Source organism: Harpia harpyja, chromosome 9, assembly GCF_026419915.1.
Source record: "Harpia harpyja isolate bHarHar1 chromosome 9, bHarHar1 primary haplotype, whole genome shotgun sequence".
NCBI classification, from domain to species: domain Eukaryota; kingdom Metazoa; phylum Chordata; class Aves; order Accipitriformes; family Accipitridae; genus Harpia; species Harpia harpyja.
The window spans coordinates 11,328,499-11,347,511 of record NC_068948.1 but is presented as its reverse complement, the minus strand read 5'-3'; the positions used below and the strand labels follow the sequence as shown (position 1 = coordinate 11,347,511).

The following is a 19,013-nucleotide window of genomic DNA, read 5'->3' as shown; positions in this document are numbered from 1 at the left end:
GCAAAAACATGAATTTGGAATCCTGCACTGTTTCACAAGTTCCTGTCAAAATGGGCACCAAAGCATTTTCAGCAATAGTCAGGAAAGATTCTTTGACCATGATGAGTCCATAGGTAAGTTTGGGTTCCAAGTGTGGTTTGAGTATGTGCTGGTATTTTCTCTGGCAACATACAAAAATCAGTAGAACACGTCAACTAGTTTTAGTAAAATGAGCTGCATTTGAGAAGATGATAGCAGCACTTCCTTGGCCACTGTTTGCCCTGCAATACCCCTTCCTAACAGCTGGAGGAAGTACTGACTAAAAAATTTGAGTTTCCACACCTGTATCTCCCAAGCATCTTTTACCTCCTACCTCTATGAGGTATGACTCATAACTGTGGAAACAACCATCTGTTTTTAGCACATTCTGTTCAGGAGCTATTACTGACACGAACACTGTGTTTCAGCATATTCTAGGAGTGATTACACAACCTTTGAGAATATATATATCTACGGAAAAGATCCACATACATCCAAGTCCAGACTCCTACTACTGCATAAAGCAAACAAATAAAAGCTTAATTTAAAAGATTTAAAAAAAACTATTACATAGATACCATCCTGTGCACCCTAGAATACTTTCTGTCACTTGTAACAAGTTTAACGCCTACAGTAAAAACCAAAAGCTACAAGTACGGTTTGAGAACAAAAGGGGAGAAATCCAGAAATCCATCATCTAGGTCCTCCCTGTCCTCCCATACTCTCCTTGATATCTACACTAGAGCAGCCAATTTTGGTGGAAGACTCCTGTGGTTTTGTTAGATAGTGGTTTTGTTTTCTTTTGCGGGAAGAAGTCAAGAAGGGATTTTTGTTTGTATAAACCTGGAGAAATGTGCTGAACACTTGAGGCAGAATATGGAAAATTTTACAATGATTGTCAGAAAAATGCTACACAAATGAGCTTTTATTGTTTTCCACGAGTGCTAACCACTTGATTTCTTCTCTTAGAATGAAATTCCTGAAGATAGCATCACAAAGTTGATCTGCCTTGACGACTTTCATGTTGAGTCTAAACGATTTTCATTTCTACATTTCACGTGGTATGTATATGATACCCATAGGAGGGTCACAAGAGCTGCCATGAAGAAACTGGGCTCCTATGCATTCAGTGCATAGACGACTGAACTACTCTTCAGCCTTGTCCAACCAGTTGTGAAACTGCCCCCAAATATCACAGCTGATAAATGTACTTGGCCACATAACAACTAACAGTGACTTAAATATTCCGTTACGAATTCAAAAGATTCTAACTACAAATAGAAAACAGCAACTGAAACTGAAAAAGGGGAAAACCTAAGATTTTGGGGAACTTAAAAACCTCAGCATGTGAAATAGAATGAGCATCGCCGAAGGTAATCTACCCAGGACTCAGAAGGCCCAAATCCAGCAGGCCTTTTAAACCATGGCAAAACCAAATTCATATAAAGGTTGTTACCATAACACAAACTCAAAACTATGTAAGATAGCAGAAGCTACTGGAAAACAGACTTGAGCCCAGAATTTCAAAATAAAGCTAAACCCAACGAAACTACAAAGCATTAACCAGCTTGTGCAGTTAAAAAAAAAAAATTAAAATCCAATATTGATTCCCAGTGGACCCCCACATCTCTGTGGGTGTGAAGGCAGCACTGCTGCCCTGTGGGGTCCAGCAGTGCCTGGGTACCGCTGCCTGCTGAAGGGACCCGAGCACAAGGACTCAAAGGATCTCAATAAAATATCAACTGAGCAGGATATTCTCATGCTTTCTCTATATACAGCCCCCATTATCTCACTTGCTTTAGCAAGCATTTATCACACAGTTATGCACAATCTGGCTAGCAGTAAGTAATACAGTCTCAACACCGTACTTCCAGATCAGGTTGGCAGTATTGAGGTACTTTCATCTCCTTCGAGTAATCATCCATACCAAAATCAAGTCTCTTGACTTCAAGAACACAATTTTTAAGAGACATTTATACTTATCTCTACTTTTACTTAATAGCTGAAGAAAGTACAATCTATCTTTTCTCTTCCTTCTGCTTAGCATTTTAGCTATTCCAATTTTTATTTGGAATACAGATCTGTGACCACATTATAAATAAACAAATATTGTCTGAAATAAAAACAAACAATTAATTTGGGGACAAACCAGGATTCCAATGAAATTATAAAAAAATCAATGTGATACCACTTTTAAAGACACTATAAAAAAAAAAGTTACAAAAAGTACAGTGATTAAAAGTCACTGTAACTCCTGGACAGAATCACTTGCTTCCATCTTACATTAGCAATCTACTATCTATGAGTACATCTTTTTTTTTTTTTTTGTTACATGCAAGATAGATATGAAATGTTTTAATCATAGTTGGCACTACAATTTTTTCAGTCTAATGGGAAAAACTCTACCAATATATACTTTTTGACTTTGATGAACTTTATCACAATAAAGAGCTTGGGTCTGCATACTGAAACACACACATGCATTTAGAGAGAGAGAGAGAGAGAGAGAGAGAGAGAGGGCTAGCATTCTTGCCAAACAATTTCCTATGAAAGTCAACTTTTAAGTGCAGACGAGTGAGTTTTCAGAAGTCATTCCATGGAACAAAGATGCCATCCAGTGGTCGTCTAGATTGATGATTACTGTCTATCCTTCCCTTTTCACCCCAGCACAGTATTTAACAATTTCATGTTTCTTGGCATATATTACTGTGCTCATACTAATTATACTGTTTTACTAATTATTTCTGGTTTTTACTGAATTAAATTCTGAGTCTTGTGGGATAAATCTAACATTCCAACAGGCATGCTACTTTTAAGGAGATAGCATGGGTTCTCAAACCCTTTCCAAACACAAGCTACATCTTAAAGTAGTCTAAGAGTTCAATCCTTCCTCTTATATTCAACCTCTTGTAACACCTCTCCCTCTCCTCTTCATTAAAAACACTCGTGCAATTACAAAAAAAAACCACACCAAAAAACCAAACTTATCTGAAAATAAGAAAGAAAAAACAAAGTATTTGCACAGTTGTCCGTAACATGTTTCAAAGACTTTGTTTAAACTAAGACAAGCCGTTATAAAAATGCGGTAGCATTTTCTTTATGAACAAATCTTAACTGCACGATTGCATACTGTTCTTTCTCAAGCACTTTGTAACATTTGAGCCAATGATGTCCAAATATGAAATACTGAACTGCTTCCAAATAAGCTATAAGAATACATAAAGCAACTGAGACAACATTACACTATTGATTTCCTCTCTCTCAGAAGTGAGATCTCAAGTTGCTAGGGCAAAGTCCCTACATGTATGCAAGACTCTGAGCAAGTCTACAAATTCCATGGATCATAAGATCAGAGATCAACAACAATACATTGGATATAAACAATGACTTGAAATTACAGTAACAGTCACTACTACATCACATTTTTTAATAGCATAAATTCTCTTTACACAAGTTTATTATAATGCTTATTCTGACTTTCAAGCTTTAATTTGAAATCTCTCCCTAATACTGCTTTGTCATACAATTCAGTCACAGTCTATGTTGGGTTTTCTCAATGATAAGCAAAAGGGATGACAGAACATACCACATTTGTGCTCAGCATTTTTCTTTATTTTGAAAAATATGGAAAAATATACAATCATCTTATAGCTTGAAATATTTATTTGGAAAAACAAAGAATCTTAAAGCTTAAGGTTTTATGTCATATACCAGTTTGAGATGAAAACTTTGAAGTTATCCATTTAACACTTACATTAGCTTTCTATCTCTCCTTAAAGGACAGGCTGCTTTGCACATCATTAGATGTAACACCATGCATTTTGAGGCAGTTTGCCAGAACTATGTTATTAGACTTCTATTTTTAAAAATAAAAATAAAATAACAGGCAACAGATTCTTCTGGCTAGGCAAAAGAGGTCTGAAAACAAATTTTTTATTCCCAGGTAGACTCTACTTTAAAATGTTGCCAGTCAGCAGCATAAGATATGAATACTAATATAAGCTTCAAGTGATCACAGTCACTTCATAGAACTGATTCTGAAAAAAACCCCATCACATTGGCTGTATAAAACCTGATACTGACAGGCTCCAAGAGGTTATATGTAACTTCAAAATACTGTTTCAGAAAAAGAAAGGTTCCTGTGAAAAGGAAGGAGAATCTGGCTAGCTGGTACACTACGGCAAACGTATCATCAGCACACACATTAAGGAACAGTTCTGTCCACTTCTTGCCTCATTTTACATGCAATGCCAGAGAGCCTTACTCAGTACAGTTAGGAAGCGGTAGGATAATACAAGAGTACAAACGCCTATCTCCATCCTTGGAGATACATAGAACTAGAAGAGTCCCCGATCTAACCAAACCTGCTCTGAGTCAGAAGTTGGACTAGGTGACCTCTCAAGGTCCTTTCCAACTGAAATTATTCTGACTCAGTATCAGGGGAAACAAATGTTTCCACTAGTTCTTTATATTGGCCACAATCTGAACTATGGGGAATAATGACTTTGAGAGTCTGCTGCTTTCACTGTCATCACTGGTAGATTATGTTAGCGGGAGCTCTGAGATTACCAAACTAGATGATGATGTACACAGCAGTTGTAGCCAAATACACAGGCCCCTAGCAGACTTCAGTGGGCCTTCTGCTTCACCTCTCCCAACTACAGAAACCTCTGCCTGGACTATTATGGTACAAATGTAAATCTAGATCTCTACTGTAAAACAAACAAAAAATTACAAAAAGTGGAATTCAAATTTCCATCCTTAGGTGTTAACATAGTTGAAAAGTCAACTAAATGGATGTTGTGGTTTAACCCCAGCCAGCAGCTAAGCACCACATAGCCATTCGCTCACTCCTCCTCCCTCCCAGTGGGATGGGGAGGAGAATCGGAAAAAAAAGTAAAACTTGTGGGTTGAGATTAGAACAGTTTAATAACTAAAATAAAATATAATAATAACAAAATGGAATAACAATAATTGTACTCAAAAGGAACATAACAAAAAGAGATAAATTAGACCCAAGTGATGCACAATGCAATTTCTCACCACCCGCTGACCGAGGCCTGAGCAGCGATCCGCCCCTCCTGGGAACTCCCCCCAGTTTATATACTGAGCATGACATTCTATGGTATGGAATATCCCTTTGGCTACTTTGGGTCAGCTGTCCTGGCTACGGTCCCTCCCAGCTTCTTGTGCACCTGCTTGCTGGCAGAGCATGGGAAACCAAAAAAATCCTTAACTTAGGATAAGCACTACTTAGCAACAACTAAAACATCAGTGTGTTACCAACATTATTCTCACATTAAATCCAAAACACACTATACCAGCTACTGGGAAGAAAATTAACTCTATCCCAGCCAAAACCAGGACAATGGAGTTGTCTGTAGTTCTCTCTGAAAAATATAGCAACAATAAATTTTAATACTAAAAAGGGTGACACAAAATTTCATGAATACAACAACTTCACATTGCAGAAGTCTTGGGTTGAAAACTCTATGTCATAGAACAGCTACTATAATATCCAGTGAACTCATGTAAGCAGTCTTACAGTTCATTAATAAATGCTGACATTAAAGGCTAAGCTGTAATTTGCAAAATTCCTAATTGCTACATCTTTTATGTAATTCCTTCCTGTATTTCCCACAGTCCAGAATAGAAGAAACTGAAAATAACAAAGTTCACATTTCCATTTCTAGTGACCAACACTTTGCTCACAAGAGTGAAAAGCTCAAGTAAGTTATTTTAAAGAAAGCAGAATATAAAATAATGAAACAAATATGCAATAATAAAACACTAAGGGCAAAATAAATTTATACACAACACAACTATTTTTCAAAATTCTTGCTTTGCTTTAGATGCCAGTTTGCCTTCTGGCTAAAAACACATTCTTCACACACGCTGGGAATGTTGAGGAAAACTAGTCAGCATTCAGAGGATTAATACAGATTTCCAGCTCTATGCCTTTAGGCTTAATAGTCAGACATCTATTTGTCCTCAGGAGAGGTTAGGGGTTGAAATGCAAATATGCAAACAACTGAATTCTTTGTTAAGATATCAAGAAAAAGCTTGATCTTTGCTGCTGTTTAATAAATCCTTGCAATTTTATGGACTTATTTAAATGCAGCTTTGTGTCTTACTATTTTGAAGGAGAAAACAATGCAAGGAAACAAACACATTCATTCTGACTAAAATTTGTTCTCTAGAGGAAAAATGACATACACCCTTGACAGCTTATTTACCAAACTCGCTAAAGATTTATTGATTTATCAATCAGTGCCTTGAGCATTTGCTTCTCCCCAAGGGAAAATTAACAATTCCAGCTAACCTAATATATTCTATGTATAAACTAAGTGAATGCAAGAATCAATCCTGGCACAGTTTACAACATCCAGTTAAAAAAATGCTGTCCCTTTCGGTGCATGTAAAATTGAAAGCTATACTAACGAAGAATAAATGCTTATGTTGCTTACAAACATAAAAAATACTTATTAAGACAGTACAATAGAACCCAACAGACATTTTAAATCATTTAAATACTCAGTGGGAGGCAAAAGCATTGGAAAATAAAAAATTGAATTATTTTGCTTCTAGATTAATACTAAGTACTACCACTATTAGTTGCAATACTGACATGCCTCAAAGCAGAGATATTTCAAAGAGCTACAAATTCTCTTTTACTTCACCTGAAAGAGCGTAAGCCTGAAAATTAGTTACTGTTTTGATGATGTCAGAGCAACATAAGGATTCCAGAAGACAAAAATGAAAATCTAGGAATATTTTGTCATTTAACAAAGAAAGAAAACGTTTAAGCACAAATAAAATGTACTTTCATCAATGGAAAAACATTAAAGTGATGGTAGCAAAAGCAAAATGCAGTAAACATAAGATGAGCTTTTCACTACAAAGAGTAAAAATATCCAAAATTTATATAAAATAAAAGTTTGAAGTACAAAAGAACTGGTATAGCAGCTCAATGCATCAATGCTACTGTGTTGAACTTTTGCAGCACCTGATCACTACAAGAACCCAGAGAATGCCCCAACCTCTGCCACCTAAATAAGCACATGAAGAATAGATACAGCAATGTTTTCTCTTTAAAACCAAGAACAACAATCCTACACACACACACGAAAAACCCCCAAACCCACTATCAAAACCATACAGTAGTTTCTCTATGCTGATGAGGAGATAACTGCAGCTTAGCTGCAGAAAGAAGCCTATCGACAGGATGCCTTGTCACAATTAGTATCTTCTCAGCAAGATACGTTCCATATGAACATTAGAATGCAATACATAAAACCAACCATATATTTTTTTTAAAACTTCATACACGTAATTCCATTTAACAGAACTTTTACTATAATCCACAGAATTGAAGGCTTTACTAAACATTAAAAAGCGCATTTAGAGAAAAATCCTCCAGACATGTCATGACCCCCTCCCTTTTTTAAAAATAGAACTAAGTAAGAAAATTGTCATCCAATCACAGTAAGAAAAGGCAAGAAATATTGTAAAACACTGCCCTCTGGTGTTAAGCCACTTCTAAATCCTATTTTATATTTAAGATCCCCCCAACCACCCCGCTGCTTTTTTTTTTTTTTTTTTTTTTTTACCTGAAAGAACCACCTCCAGGGTCATTCAGCTTGTTTTTCTGATTTGCAGAGACCTGAACACCAAAGCCCCCAGGACTTTTGCTGGCTTGTATTGTTGGTGCCTTCCCTACTGTGCCTGAAAAACACCAAGCAATGTTATTACGAGCTGTCTTAGACAATTTACATCAAAGAACCTTCTGTCCAGGAACTAAATTTAACTGTCTGTAAATTGCAAACAAAGGAAGTTATTATTTTTAAAGATTACACTGCTGAAGAAGAACAATTTAAAATACAAAATTTATATTAACATTACAGTTTGTTCAATATTTACAGAATACTGAAGATTCCAAAACTGAAAACCATTGGCCATAATACACATAATGGCTGTAAGTGTCTTTGCAATTGCCAGTAAACCACTTTTCTAGACAATCTGCACAGAATAAAGAAGCAGAATTTTAAATGTTCTTAATACAGATGCTTTAAGTCACAGTCACTCAGGGTATTAACTATGCCTTTTACATTTTTGTATATAGTCATTGCTCTCTGTTGCAGTGAAAAACATGTATTTTCAGAGTTGAAAACGTTATTTTAAGTATTTTAAAATGTTTTATATTGTATGTAAAAGAAGAAACACTATTGTAAAATTTTATATAACCCCCCCTCATAAAGGTTGTCTTATACTTTATTTTGAAAACAATGATTTCAAAGTAATTCATATCTGTATCTAGACTTTACAGGTCTACATGTAGAAGTAATACTGGGCTTTCTAAATAATCCAAAGTGTGGTAGACATGCAGCTACTTGTGACAGTAAATTAAAAAATGGATATGAATTCCTCTCTGACATTTGGAAAAATCTAACCAAAAATAATTACAAATTTATGTTGCTGATTAGTAAATCAACAGACCTCTATTATTATTATTAGTTAAAACACTGTATCAGTATGCAACTGAAAAAGCATTGACGAAACTTTTGGAGTGAGCCCTCCTGCTTAAACACATTTACTTGGGTTATATTTTGTGTTTTCTTTAATCCCACCTGTGTTTTGGCATGTGAAAATAATTAAGTCATATGTCTACTTGACTTAAAAGCTCTCACCTTTTTCTTGTCTATCACTCAATTTTATTACATACACATAGTGTTTGAGACTTTGAGAAGCACATGTAAGTTATTCCTGCACATCTATGACTCAATTGCATATAAATGGCATGGTATGAACCTTAGTACAGTTACATTATTTTTCTTTCATTAATTGTAAAAACCTGAAACACAACTAACCCAACAAATCCTTTAAAGAACACTTCTTTGCTAAAACAAAAGTGTCAGCATTGAATGAGTCCAGCATAACTTTTTTTATTTTGAAGTCTTCATCAACTTCAACATATGATCTTAAAGCAAAACTAATTTGACAGTGTTCGTTCAGTTCTTCAATCTGCATAAACTGTTGTGTGGACTCTCAACATTAGCAAATACAAAACAAGATTTAGGACTTCAGGCTCCAAGCCTGGGGAACAAAAATATTTTGTCATCAGAATATTCAAGGTCCATGACATGTCACAGAGAGCATTAGTTCACGGACCAGACAATTCATTTATTTATTTCAGATGAACTAATTGAAAGGTTTTCTACCAAGTGAACTGGAAGGAAAGAAATAATACAGTAATAAAAATTAGCAGATCTCCATTTTCTACAATTAACATCTAGGAGATTAGAAGTGTGTTAACCTTGAAAATTATTGCAATGGCAAAATTAAGGTAACAGTGGCACTCCCCCAGAATTAATATTGTATTCCTTTAGAACTAGTATCAATGGTTTGTTTTCTACAGGTCATAACTTTTGATCAAAAAAAAAAAAATTCCAACCCAAAAAGGTACAGCAACAGAGTAGTTAACTTCTTGGTGTCAGGAAAACTGTAAGTCTACATTGGATATGGAAAAATTAAGTCTCACTTTCTTTTACCCTATGTATATTGTAATTCTACTCAAATGGATCTGGCAAAGTAAACAGAAGTTTTGGGATGACATACAAATTTTCTGGTTTAAATCACAACTTTGCATGATTAACCAGTTAGACACAAAATATGGCTAAAACATCAATTTATATTATGAAGTAGGGCATATTTTCAAAATTAAAATCACCTGTGGGCCTAGATATTCCATGGGATTGGTAATGACATACAGAGTCTTTCACCACTGGGTCCTCATTTCAAATTTTAAGTAGCATGATCTGGAGAAATAAGCCCAAATTTAGGAGCTTATAAATTCCTAGTTGTATTCCTGCACAGGTTAAATAGCTGCAATGAATACTCTGGCTAATTATTTTTTTCTTTGGCTCAATTCCCCCATCCATAAGATGCAATTCACCTAATTATTATACTGATGAGTGCTTTGATAAAGGAGTGTGAATTTTTCGTGCAATAACTGTAGTGGTACTTCCCCTGGTGTGGAAGCCATTTTGTTGATATAAAAGTCCTCAAAGCCTGCCAACTTTATCTATACTACTGTTTTAAAAAGCATCACTGTCTGTTCACATAGATGCATTAATATTAATGTAAAGATACATTACAGTAGGAGATTCACTCCTGACTGAGAAGGAAAATGCACCATTCTGTCAGCTTAGTTCTGGTGTAACTATCCTCAAAAAGTCACACTCCACAAAATTATACTACTGTAATTTTCTATATAGACCATGTCCTATTCCAGTATCTTACCTCCTTCTACAGGAATACCTAGGCCAGTATAAAATATCATTATACTGGTGTTTACAGTAGAAAGTTTTAACAATATATCAAGATCAAAATAAACTGTTATCTGACAGTATGCCTTAGCAGCATTTCTTAAGAGCTGCAAGCACACAGGTGGACTTCTCCCTAGACATGGGCTACAGGATGAACAGTTGTACAATGGGACGTTTCCTAAATTTCTATTGTTTGCTTTGTCTGTGTAATTAAAACAATATAGTGGTGGGCTTAAACAAGCTTGTAAATAGGAGTAAGCTCACCTGAAAGCAGGGCTTTGCATGAATTTGCCTTTCTGAACTGCTGTCTTCCTTAAGCCAAATTGCCAGTTAAGTTGCATTTCATTGGCTGATCAATGGCTATCATGAATAAATTCATATTCTGAATCCACTGTTTAAAAGGCAGATGCTAGTATCATGCAAATTCTTGGCACACTGTTGACAAGTCACAACTTAGAGACTGAACAATCAAAGAAGTGAAATCAGCCTTCACTTTCAGACATATTAGTCAGAAGTGAAAGTTCATGCCATAAGATGCCAAATAACTTCCCTGTTAATAAAGTCAGGACATGAGTATCAGTGCTATCAAATATGTGCTTTTTATGACAAGTAAATGCATTTCTTCCTAACTTGGAAAAACAGCCTACAGGATTACAGTGAGAGCTTGGTCTCCATGTCCATTCAAGCTATGGATTCTCTTAAGAGAACAGAGCAAGTAGAACATCAGCTGCTATTAACTGTGATAACTGGGGGTTTTGATGCTTTCTTTTCCCAAAGAGAAGAGAAAAGACGAAGCAATGAAGTCAAACAGGCAGCAATATCTTTTATGTGTATTTAACCTAGTTTGATTTCTGATTCAATACCTAAAGATGACAAGCTCTGTATTCCATTACAAACCCTCAGTTGTCTAAATGCCCACATCCAAAAAGATACTCTCACATATAAACAGGAAAAATAAAAACTGAGGTCTAGTGGTGGAAAGAAACAAAGGGATATTTGTTAGAAACTAAGGCGGCTTCAAGAACCCTCTTAAAAAAGTGGGATGTATCAGCCAGACTTTACATCCACCTGTGCACAGACAGATGAGGAAGTTGTGTACAAACCACACCTCTTGCTCCCCTGGCTAATCATGGCATGTCAGGTTGCTGCAATCAGTCTCTGACCTCACCAAAGAGTAAACATACTGGCATGGAGACAAAAAAAAAAAAAAAAAAAAAAGGCGGCAGGCATGTGGGTTGAGAAATTTCTCTAGGACTCCTACCTTCATCTCTGTAGCTGCAGAGACAGTGACTATGATGTTCCGCTTCAGGAGTAAGAGTTAAAAGTAGGATGATTAAACTGAGGCATCCTCTAGGCTTCAGGAAAAAAAATGAAGAATTTCTTTCTTGGCCCAGAGTTAGAGCTTAGGACAATAAGAGTCAAGTTCCTGACCTCTTTCAGAACTTTTCCATGAAAAAACTGCTGAGTAAGAGCTAAGCATGTGAGAGTTAGTCCTAAGGTTCTTTCAAAACATTTCACTGTGTTGGTCTGAAATACCTTGAAACTGCATAGTGAAAACATGCATTCCTCAGCCAGTATGAAGTAAAAAATGAATGTCAAGCCTGCCAATGTCAACACTGTAAGTTTTTCCCATGCTACTAGTTTGTAATTACAATGAAATTCATACAAAGGTAACAATCTCACTAAAACATTTAAACCCATACCTTGTGGTCTAATGGTCTGAGTTATTACCACTGGCATCCTAATCTGGGTAGTCTGGCAAGCAGGGTTTCGTTTCACAGTTTGAGCAGATGTTGACTGGATAATCTGCTATTATTAAAAAAAAGTATACTTATATTATACTCTTTATACACAAACACACACAACGTAAATATACTAATACCTGTAATTACTAATATAAGCATGTGGATCTCTAAAAGCACAACCAGCTAGTGACAAAAGTCATAGTCATGTAATGCATGTGGTTGTGTGTGTGTGTATATACCTATTTTGCCATTATGCTTTAAAAAACCCAAATAATATTCGACAAATGTCATATGTCACAACCTTCATCAAAAATATATTTCAAAGGAGTAAGACAAACATTAAAGTTTAGACTTTTGTCTTCAGAAATTTTACTAGGAAGAAAAGCATTTTTGTAGAAGAAAATGCTGCAATAATTTTAGTGGTATCCACCTATAACCGTTAGGCCTTTCACTATATATCTATGCTTTTTAAAGAAAATATATACTAAAAGTAAATTCTAAAATATTATGGGTTCCAAAGTCAGATATACACAAGAAAGAAAAAAAATGATTTGTGCTGATCATATACTAGTCATTTTTTAAATGTTAACTGGATATTCTCAAGGTTTCACTTACTACTAAGCCAAGTTCTGAAGTCCCTACCCAAAACTGAAACTGGGTTAGAAACTTAGAATTTGACCCATAAACAAATTGAAAAGAAAAAACCTGCAAGGGTCATGTCTAAGCAACAGCAAAATGTATGTTCACAAAATCAGGGACAAGGTAGGCACAGATGTAATAAACAGAAGATTCAAAAAGACGTGTGGATGCTGTAGATGTAATGAACAGAAGATTCAAAAAGACGTGTGGATGCTGCAGAGCTGGAAAAAAAAATCCATAAATAAACTTTGAAAACAAAACACAGGCAAATAGCTGAGAATAAGATTACAACCACAACTCAGGCATGACAACTTCAGAAGTCGTGCTCTTCACAGTCACAACTATGTTACTCCCATTGCATGTGTCTGCTGTTTCTGAATTACACATCTCAGTCTCACAACCACAGGTATTCCCTCCTAGAAGACAAGATGCCACACTACACACCGCTATATGAAGCGAACAGGAACCACTGCACCTTTATTCAGCACGTCAGCATTATTCTTACAAAGTGCATCTAAAACCTTATTATTTAGCTGAATCATGAATAGCCAAACCTCTGACTTCAAAGTATGCTATCGAGAAAAAGAAAGGAGAAACAGTATTTTCAAACAAGACATGAAAGTAGAGAATAAAGAGGCTTGGAACAAATAGGAAATTGTTCCATCAGCAGGAACCAGGGCTCCCAAATCGGAAGGAAGAGAGGTGAAAACTACAAACAAGAAAAGACTAGTGAGGGAACAAGACCTGTAATGTAGTCTGGAGAAAAAACAAACAAATAGGGCCATTTTGAAATTACGAAATTGCATTCTGTACATCCTAAAATATTAAAAGTTGGAAAGTCATAATAAACCTGTGGATGTAGAAGTAATAGCAATAGCTACCTTGCAGAAAGAGAAAAGGGATAAAAAGATTAAGGATTCAGCTTCAACTGTGGACACTGAAGGAAAACGGAGGATTTGTATTAAGCACAGAAATGGAGCAAATGGATGTAAATTTACTTGGTCAAGACAGGCAGTGAGTAAACAGTGACACTCAGAGGGAGGAGAATAAAGCAGCTACTGTGCTTAAAAACAGGAAAGAAATCGAGGTGATAAATGAAAATGAGGGATAAAGTTGAATTTGACTGCATTTTGATGCACAGGAAACATGTACAAGTCTATTTTAATAAGTAAGAAGACAGAATAGCCCACAGGAAAAAAAAAAAAAAAAAGACTATATTGGTATGAAAAAGGAGGACTGTTGCCACTTTTACAATAATTTATTGGATGAGTTTTCAGAGAATAATGAAGAAAAGCAGCCATACCTTAACTGGTCAGAAGCCAGGTCAAAAAGGAGATGTGTGTGACCTGTGGATAGAATTACTATCTGGTATTACAGTAATTGTCTGCAATTAGATTTTTTTCTCTGTGAAGCAAGCAAACTTCTACAGTTCAGAACCAAGTTCTGTTTCACCTGATTAGTATTTTCACATGAATGCCCTAAAAAATGAGCCACTAACACCATTAAAGATAGGACAATATTTAACCATTTGAGATGACATAAATCATTGCAATGTTTTCTTTATTATCAAATACATTCAAAAAATATCCTTTTAACAAGTACTGTACTAGGACTTCAATGCATGTAAAAGTGCTGAAAGTGTAGAAAATGACTGAGAAATAAATTTTTCCAAGGGGCACAGATCAAAATCATCATCTTAAATTCCATACAGAAACCAATCAGCAACAGTACATACTCTCTAAAAGGAACAACTGCACCTTAACAAAGAGCAACATTTTACACTAACTTAAATTCCAGTTTCTATACAGTTTAAAGATGCATTTCAACACAGATGTCATCTTCAGATCCGAAAGTGATTAAGGAATGAACATTAGGAATTTGTTTCTGAAACAGAAAGCGTAACCTTCTTTGCAGGCAAACAAGGCAAGACATAGTAAAAACTGATGAATCAGAGGTAATTGACCCTGCATTAAAATTTATGAACAATCTAAACCACCCTTCATGAACTAAAATACTTCAAACTGTTCTAATCTTCTTGCCTATTTTCCCAACAGCATAAACATTACTATTATGTCCTTAACTTGGCCTGAAAAGTTTAGACAATGAACAAGGTACTAGCAAGATAGTCTGGCAAATGGCTAACTTAACCAAATTATTTCATATTTCTCACAGCCTAAAAATACACACAATGAGTGTACCCCACCTAATGTTACCTATTCATATGCTGAATAGATGCTGAATCCCAAATAGTCAGTTCATAAGCACCAATTTACTAACCCAGACTGATACAGAAGTGGATGTTTTGGTATACTGAGGTTATCAGAGACATTACTTCAGCCTTCAGAAAAGGGGAGATCTTATTGCTGTCTGCAACCACCTAATGGGAAGATGTAGAGAAGATAGAGCCAGACTCTCTCAGGGGTGCAGAGCAGAAGGATGTGACACAATGGGTGCAAGTTGGAATATGGGAAATTTCAATTTAATGTAAGGAAAAAAAAAATTTACCGTGAGGGTGGGCAAGCACTGGAACAGGTTGCCCTGAGAGGCTGTGTCATCTCATCTTCAAGATACTCAAAACATGACTGGTCAAGGCCCTGGACAACATGCTAACCTATAAGCAGGCGGTTGGACTAGACACCTCCAGAATCCTTTCCAACCTTTTACCACTACATCCATATTCATAGCATCAATCATCTTATAAAAGTGCTGTCAGAAAAGGTAACAAGACAGAATATAAAAGTCTTCAAAGTTTACAGAAACTGTTCATAATTCCATCTCCACTAAAAAGAAGGGAAGCCATTTTCATTATTTCCACCACTGAAGACAGCAAGCACAACAGCAGAACAGTAACAACAAAGGCACAGAAAATAGAAAAGATTTCATGTGATTTAGCCATTGCCTGGATTTGATAAGGAGTTTGGAAAATAGCAAAATTACCAAATAAAATTATGATGAAGACAGTGCCAACACAGCAAGTACTGTCATATACCAGCTTATTCCTCTTCAATTTATCAGTCAAAAGTTGAAGAATCATCTCCTAGGCTGCTGCACTTTGAAGCTCTTAAAGTAACACACTGAAGCAGGAAAGTCATGGTATTGCTTCTCCGAGTACAATACGTCAGAAGTTACCTAAATTTTTTCTATAAAATAACATTTTTCTGCAAAATAAGATGCACATTTCTCACAATAGAAAGTATTCTCCCTCTTTTTTTATTTCATCTTTCTACTTCTCCCCTTAACCATCATCTTTCCGCTCCACTAGTAACACTTAGGTTCACCATTTGTCTATTCCTCCAGATAAGTTCCTTCTCTCACTTTCCAAATGCTTCATACTACTCTGTCCATTTCTAAAATTCACTTTATTTTCACATCTGTAAAAAGGGATGTTTATACAAAGATGCTTACACAAAAAAAGCAGACTTATGAAGATGAAAAAAGGGTATTTAACAGTCACACTACTGATAACCAGAATAACAAAGTGGTGACAGCTGAAATACTCATTTTTCTTGAGGCCCTTCTTCAAAAAGCTTAGATTCAACGACTATATGAGAATAAAGTAATAGTTATCTCTGGTCCTAATCTCAAGCCAAAAGGTGATGATCATACCATGACAGGTGTGAATCTTCTACCCTACATGTTATTGCAGGACAAAGAACAAATTGCAGATGTCAACACAGACCAATAATTAACACCACAAATGACCAACAAATACAGACTGAGAAAGAATTCAGCCCAAGCACATAAAATGTATAAAAGTAGAAAGACTGCTAACTTCCATTCTCTTTGTCTTACCTGAACAGGAGATACTAAATAAAAATGAAAGCTACTACCTACAAACCATTGAAAGGAAAAGTCCTTGAGGACAATTAAATTAGAACTCACTGCTGAAGTCTTTCAGGACAAAGATTTTGCAAGTCTCAACAATCTAGATGCTCTTTTACCAATGCAGATGCATGAGGTCCCAACAATATGCTTCCCCTTACTTGACAAGGGCTGCAAAATCAGCCTGACTCAATTTACATAAATCACACTTTGCAACAAAAGCATCTGATCCAAAAGCTTAAGCATATCAAATAAAGCAATAAAAACAAAAGCATAGGAAATAGAAGCTTCTGCAAAGAATGGAAAATAAAAATAAATTTGGAAAATATATCCTTTACCAAGCATTTTTTCTCTCAATTAAGTTTAAAAAAAAAGTATTGTGGAAGGAAGAAACAAGCCACTTGTACATGTACAAAATTCAAAATGGCTATGGTCTGATATGACATTTATCTTCACTCATGAGTAAACACTTGCTAACTCACTTGTGGCTATGCCACTTGTGATTTATCAGTCTACTCACTCCTGAAGATAAATGTCATATCAAACCTCAGCTATCATGTAATCTGGCAGCATTAACTTACAATGTTCATGCTCTTATGGGCCTAGAATTCATATTTACCATTGTTTACCATGCTGTAATAGTAACCGTTACAATTTTTCAACAGTGCCTCGAAATTTGCATAAGCAATTCTTTTTCCTCCCAAATAAAACAAATGGACTTTTTTAAAACTCAGCATGTAATTTTTAATGTTAATATGACAACAATATTGCTCCATTGAGTATATGTTTTCAAAGAAGCAGTGAAGAAAAATAAAACCAAAAGCCACCAGATCACTTGTCCCACCTGCTCCTCAATTTACTATACAATTCTTCCTACAGTATTTAATCTGGTCTAATTTTGAACGTTTTCAATGACGGCTTTTTCATCACTGCCTTTGGGAGCCTGATCTACCATCTAATAATCTGTCTTACTGTAAGGATATTTTGCCTTATATCCTGCCTAAATCCTACTTTGCTTAATTATATCCTGTTATTCATATTTATACTCTCTTAGACCGCTCTAAATAATTCATTGATATACTTTGGTGTTTAAACCCTTAAAATATTTGTAAATATTTTTTATGCTCCCCTTTAACCAGTGTTTGACCAAGTTACTGTTTAGCCAGTTTCTCTTAGTCTTTGCTTTCAAGTCTGTCCTTTAATTGCCATCTTCTGTTACTGGTTTCCAAACAGCATTCATTTACAATATCCTCCTTATATTAAGGTACAGCCCACAAAATTCTGAAAGTAAAGTCCATGATAACTCAGAAAACTACTAGGCTATATTTCAAATAGGCATACAATTTGTCAAGTATAGGCTTTGTTCCTGTTAATAGATCCTAGACGTCTACTGCTCAACAGCTATTTTTATTAAAATTTTATTGCACACCAAATTCCAAGTCAGCAACTAGATCTTTATTAGTTCATTAATAGAAACTACTCTTTTTATCCAAATAGCTGTCTTTTACTCTTCCATTTCTAAGTTGCCTTGCACACAGGACAAAAAGAAAATGATTTCCTGTGAGTCACTAAAATGTGTACAAATTACCATCATTCAGCAACAGAAAACTGATGCCAGAAAAAGCTTCAGTAGGGAATTAAAAAGCAAAAAACATCCCCATATAACATAATGCTTATTCTGCTGTTGTATCTTGTTTCCAATTTCCATTACTCTATCTGATCTTGTGGGAGCCTCCAACCACTATGACAGTTCCTGGAAAAGTGTTAGTAAATGTTTTAGCAAATACTATCCTAATGTAACTTAGAAGATGAAGAATTCTCCCTTCTGGACACTGTGCACGATTTACTGCTGCAACAATGGTCCAGATATATTTCTATACATCTTTCCTAATCCTAGACCTGCATAAATCTTTATATTGCTTTGCATATAATTAATTTTTTTTAATTAAGATGGATCACTTCAAATTTCTTACTGTTTCTTTATCGTTTAAATTTAATAATTGGCTTCAACTTCCAGGAATACTTTCTCCTTACAATGCAGTGACAACACAATATATAAAGCCCTGATCGATCTCCATTACTTATCAATCTGCTTACAACTTCAACACATTTAATAAAGAATGTCTCTCTTATTCATAGAAATTTTATCTGCTGTAACACCCAGAACAAGACAGGTAATGTCTGCATATATAAGGCTATATAGAGCTCCTGCACCCCAAGAATGACATTTAGACAAACTTTGAACATTGCACTTAGAACAATTAAAAAAATTGATTGCTGGCTTATCTCATTAGTGTCTCATCAATAAAATATTAGCCTAAGATTATTCCCCTTTTCCCTAGCTAAACGTAGTTACCAGTACTAACAGCACTATCTAGCTCTTTAGCACACAGCTTTTTCATAGTTTTGGAACATGATTGCAATACTTTACAGAACAGATAGTCTCCTCCATCTCCACTAACAC

The 19,013-nt window shown here is 35.4% G+C and overlaps 1 protein-coding gene across 1 annotated transcript in view; it reads right to left on the bottom strand.

Moving 5' to 3' along the window:
- LOC128145451 (transcription initiation factor TFIID subunit 4-like) overlaps window positions 1-19,013 on the bottom strand; it is a 151,351-nt gene that overhangs the window by 103,394 nt on the left and 28,944 nt on the right. The window contains exons 8-9 of the mRNA XM_052795538.1: window positions 12,047-12,152; window positions 7,629-7,743 (exon numbers count right to left, since the gene is read on the bottom strand). Of these exons, the coding sequence (XP_052651498.1) occupies window positions 7,629-7,743; window positions 12,047-12,152 (221 nt within the window). The remainder of the gene's footprint in view (window positions 1-7,628; window positions 7,744-12,046; window positions 12,153-19,013) is intronic.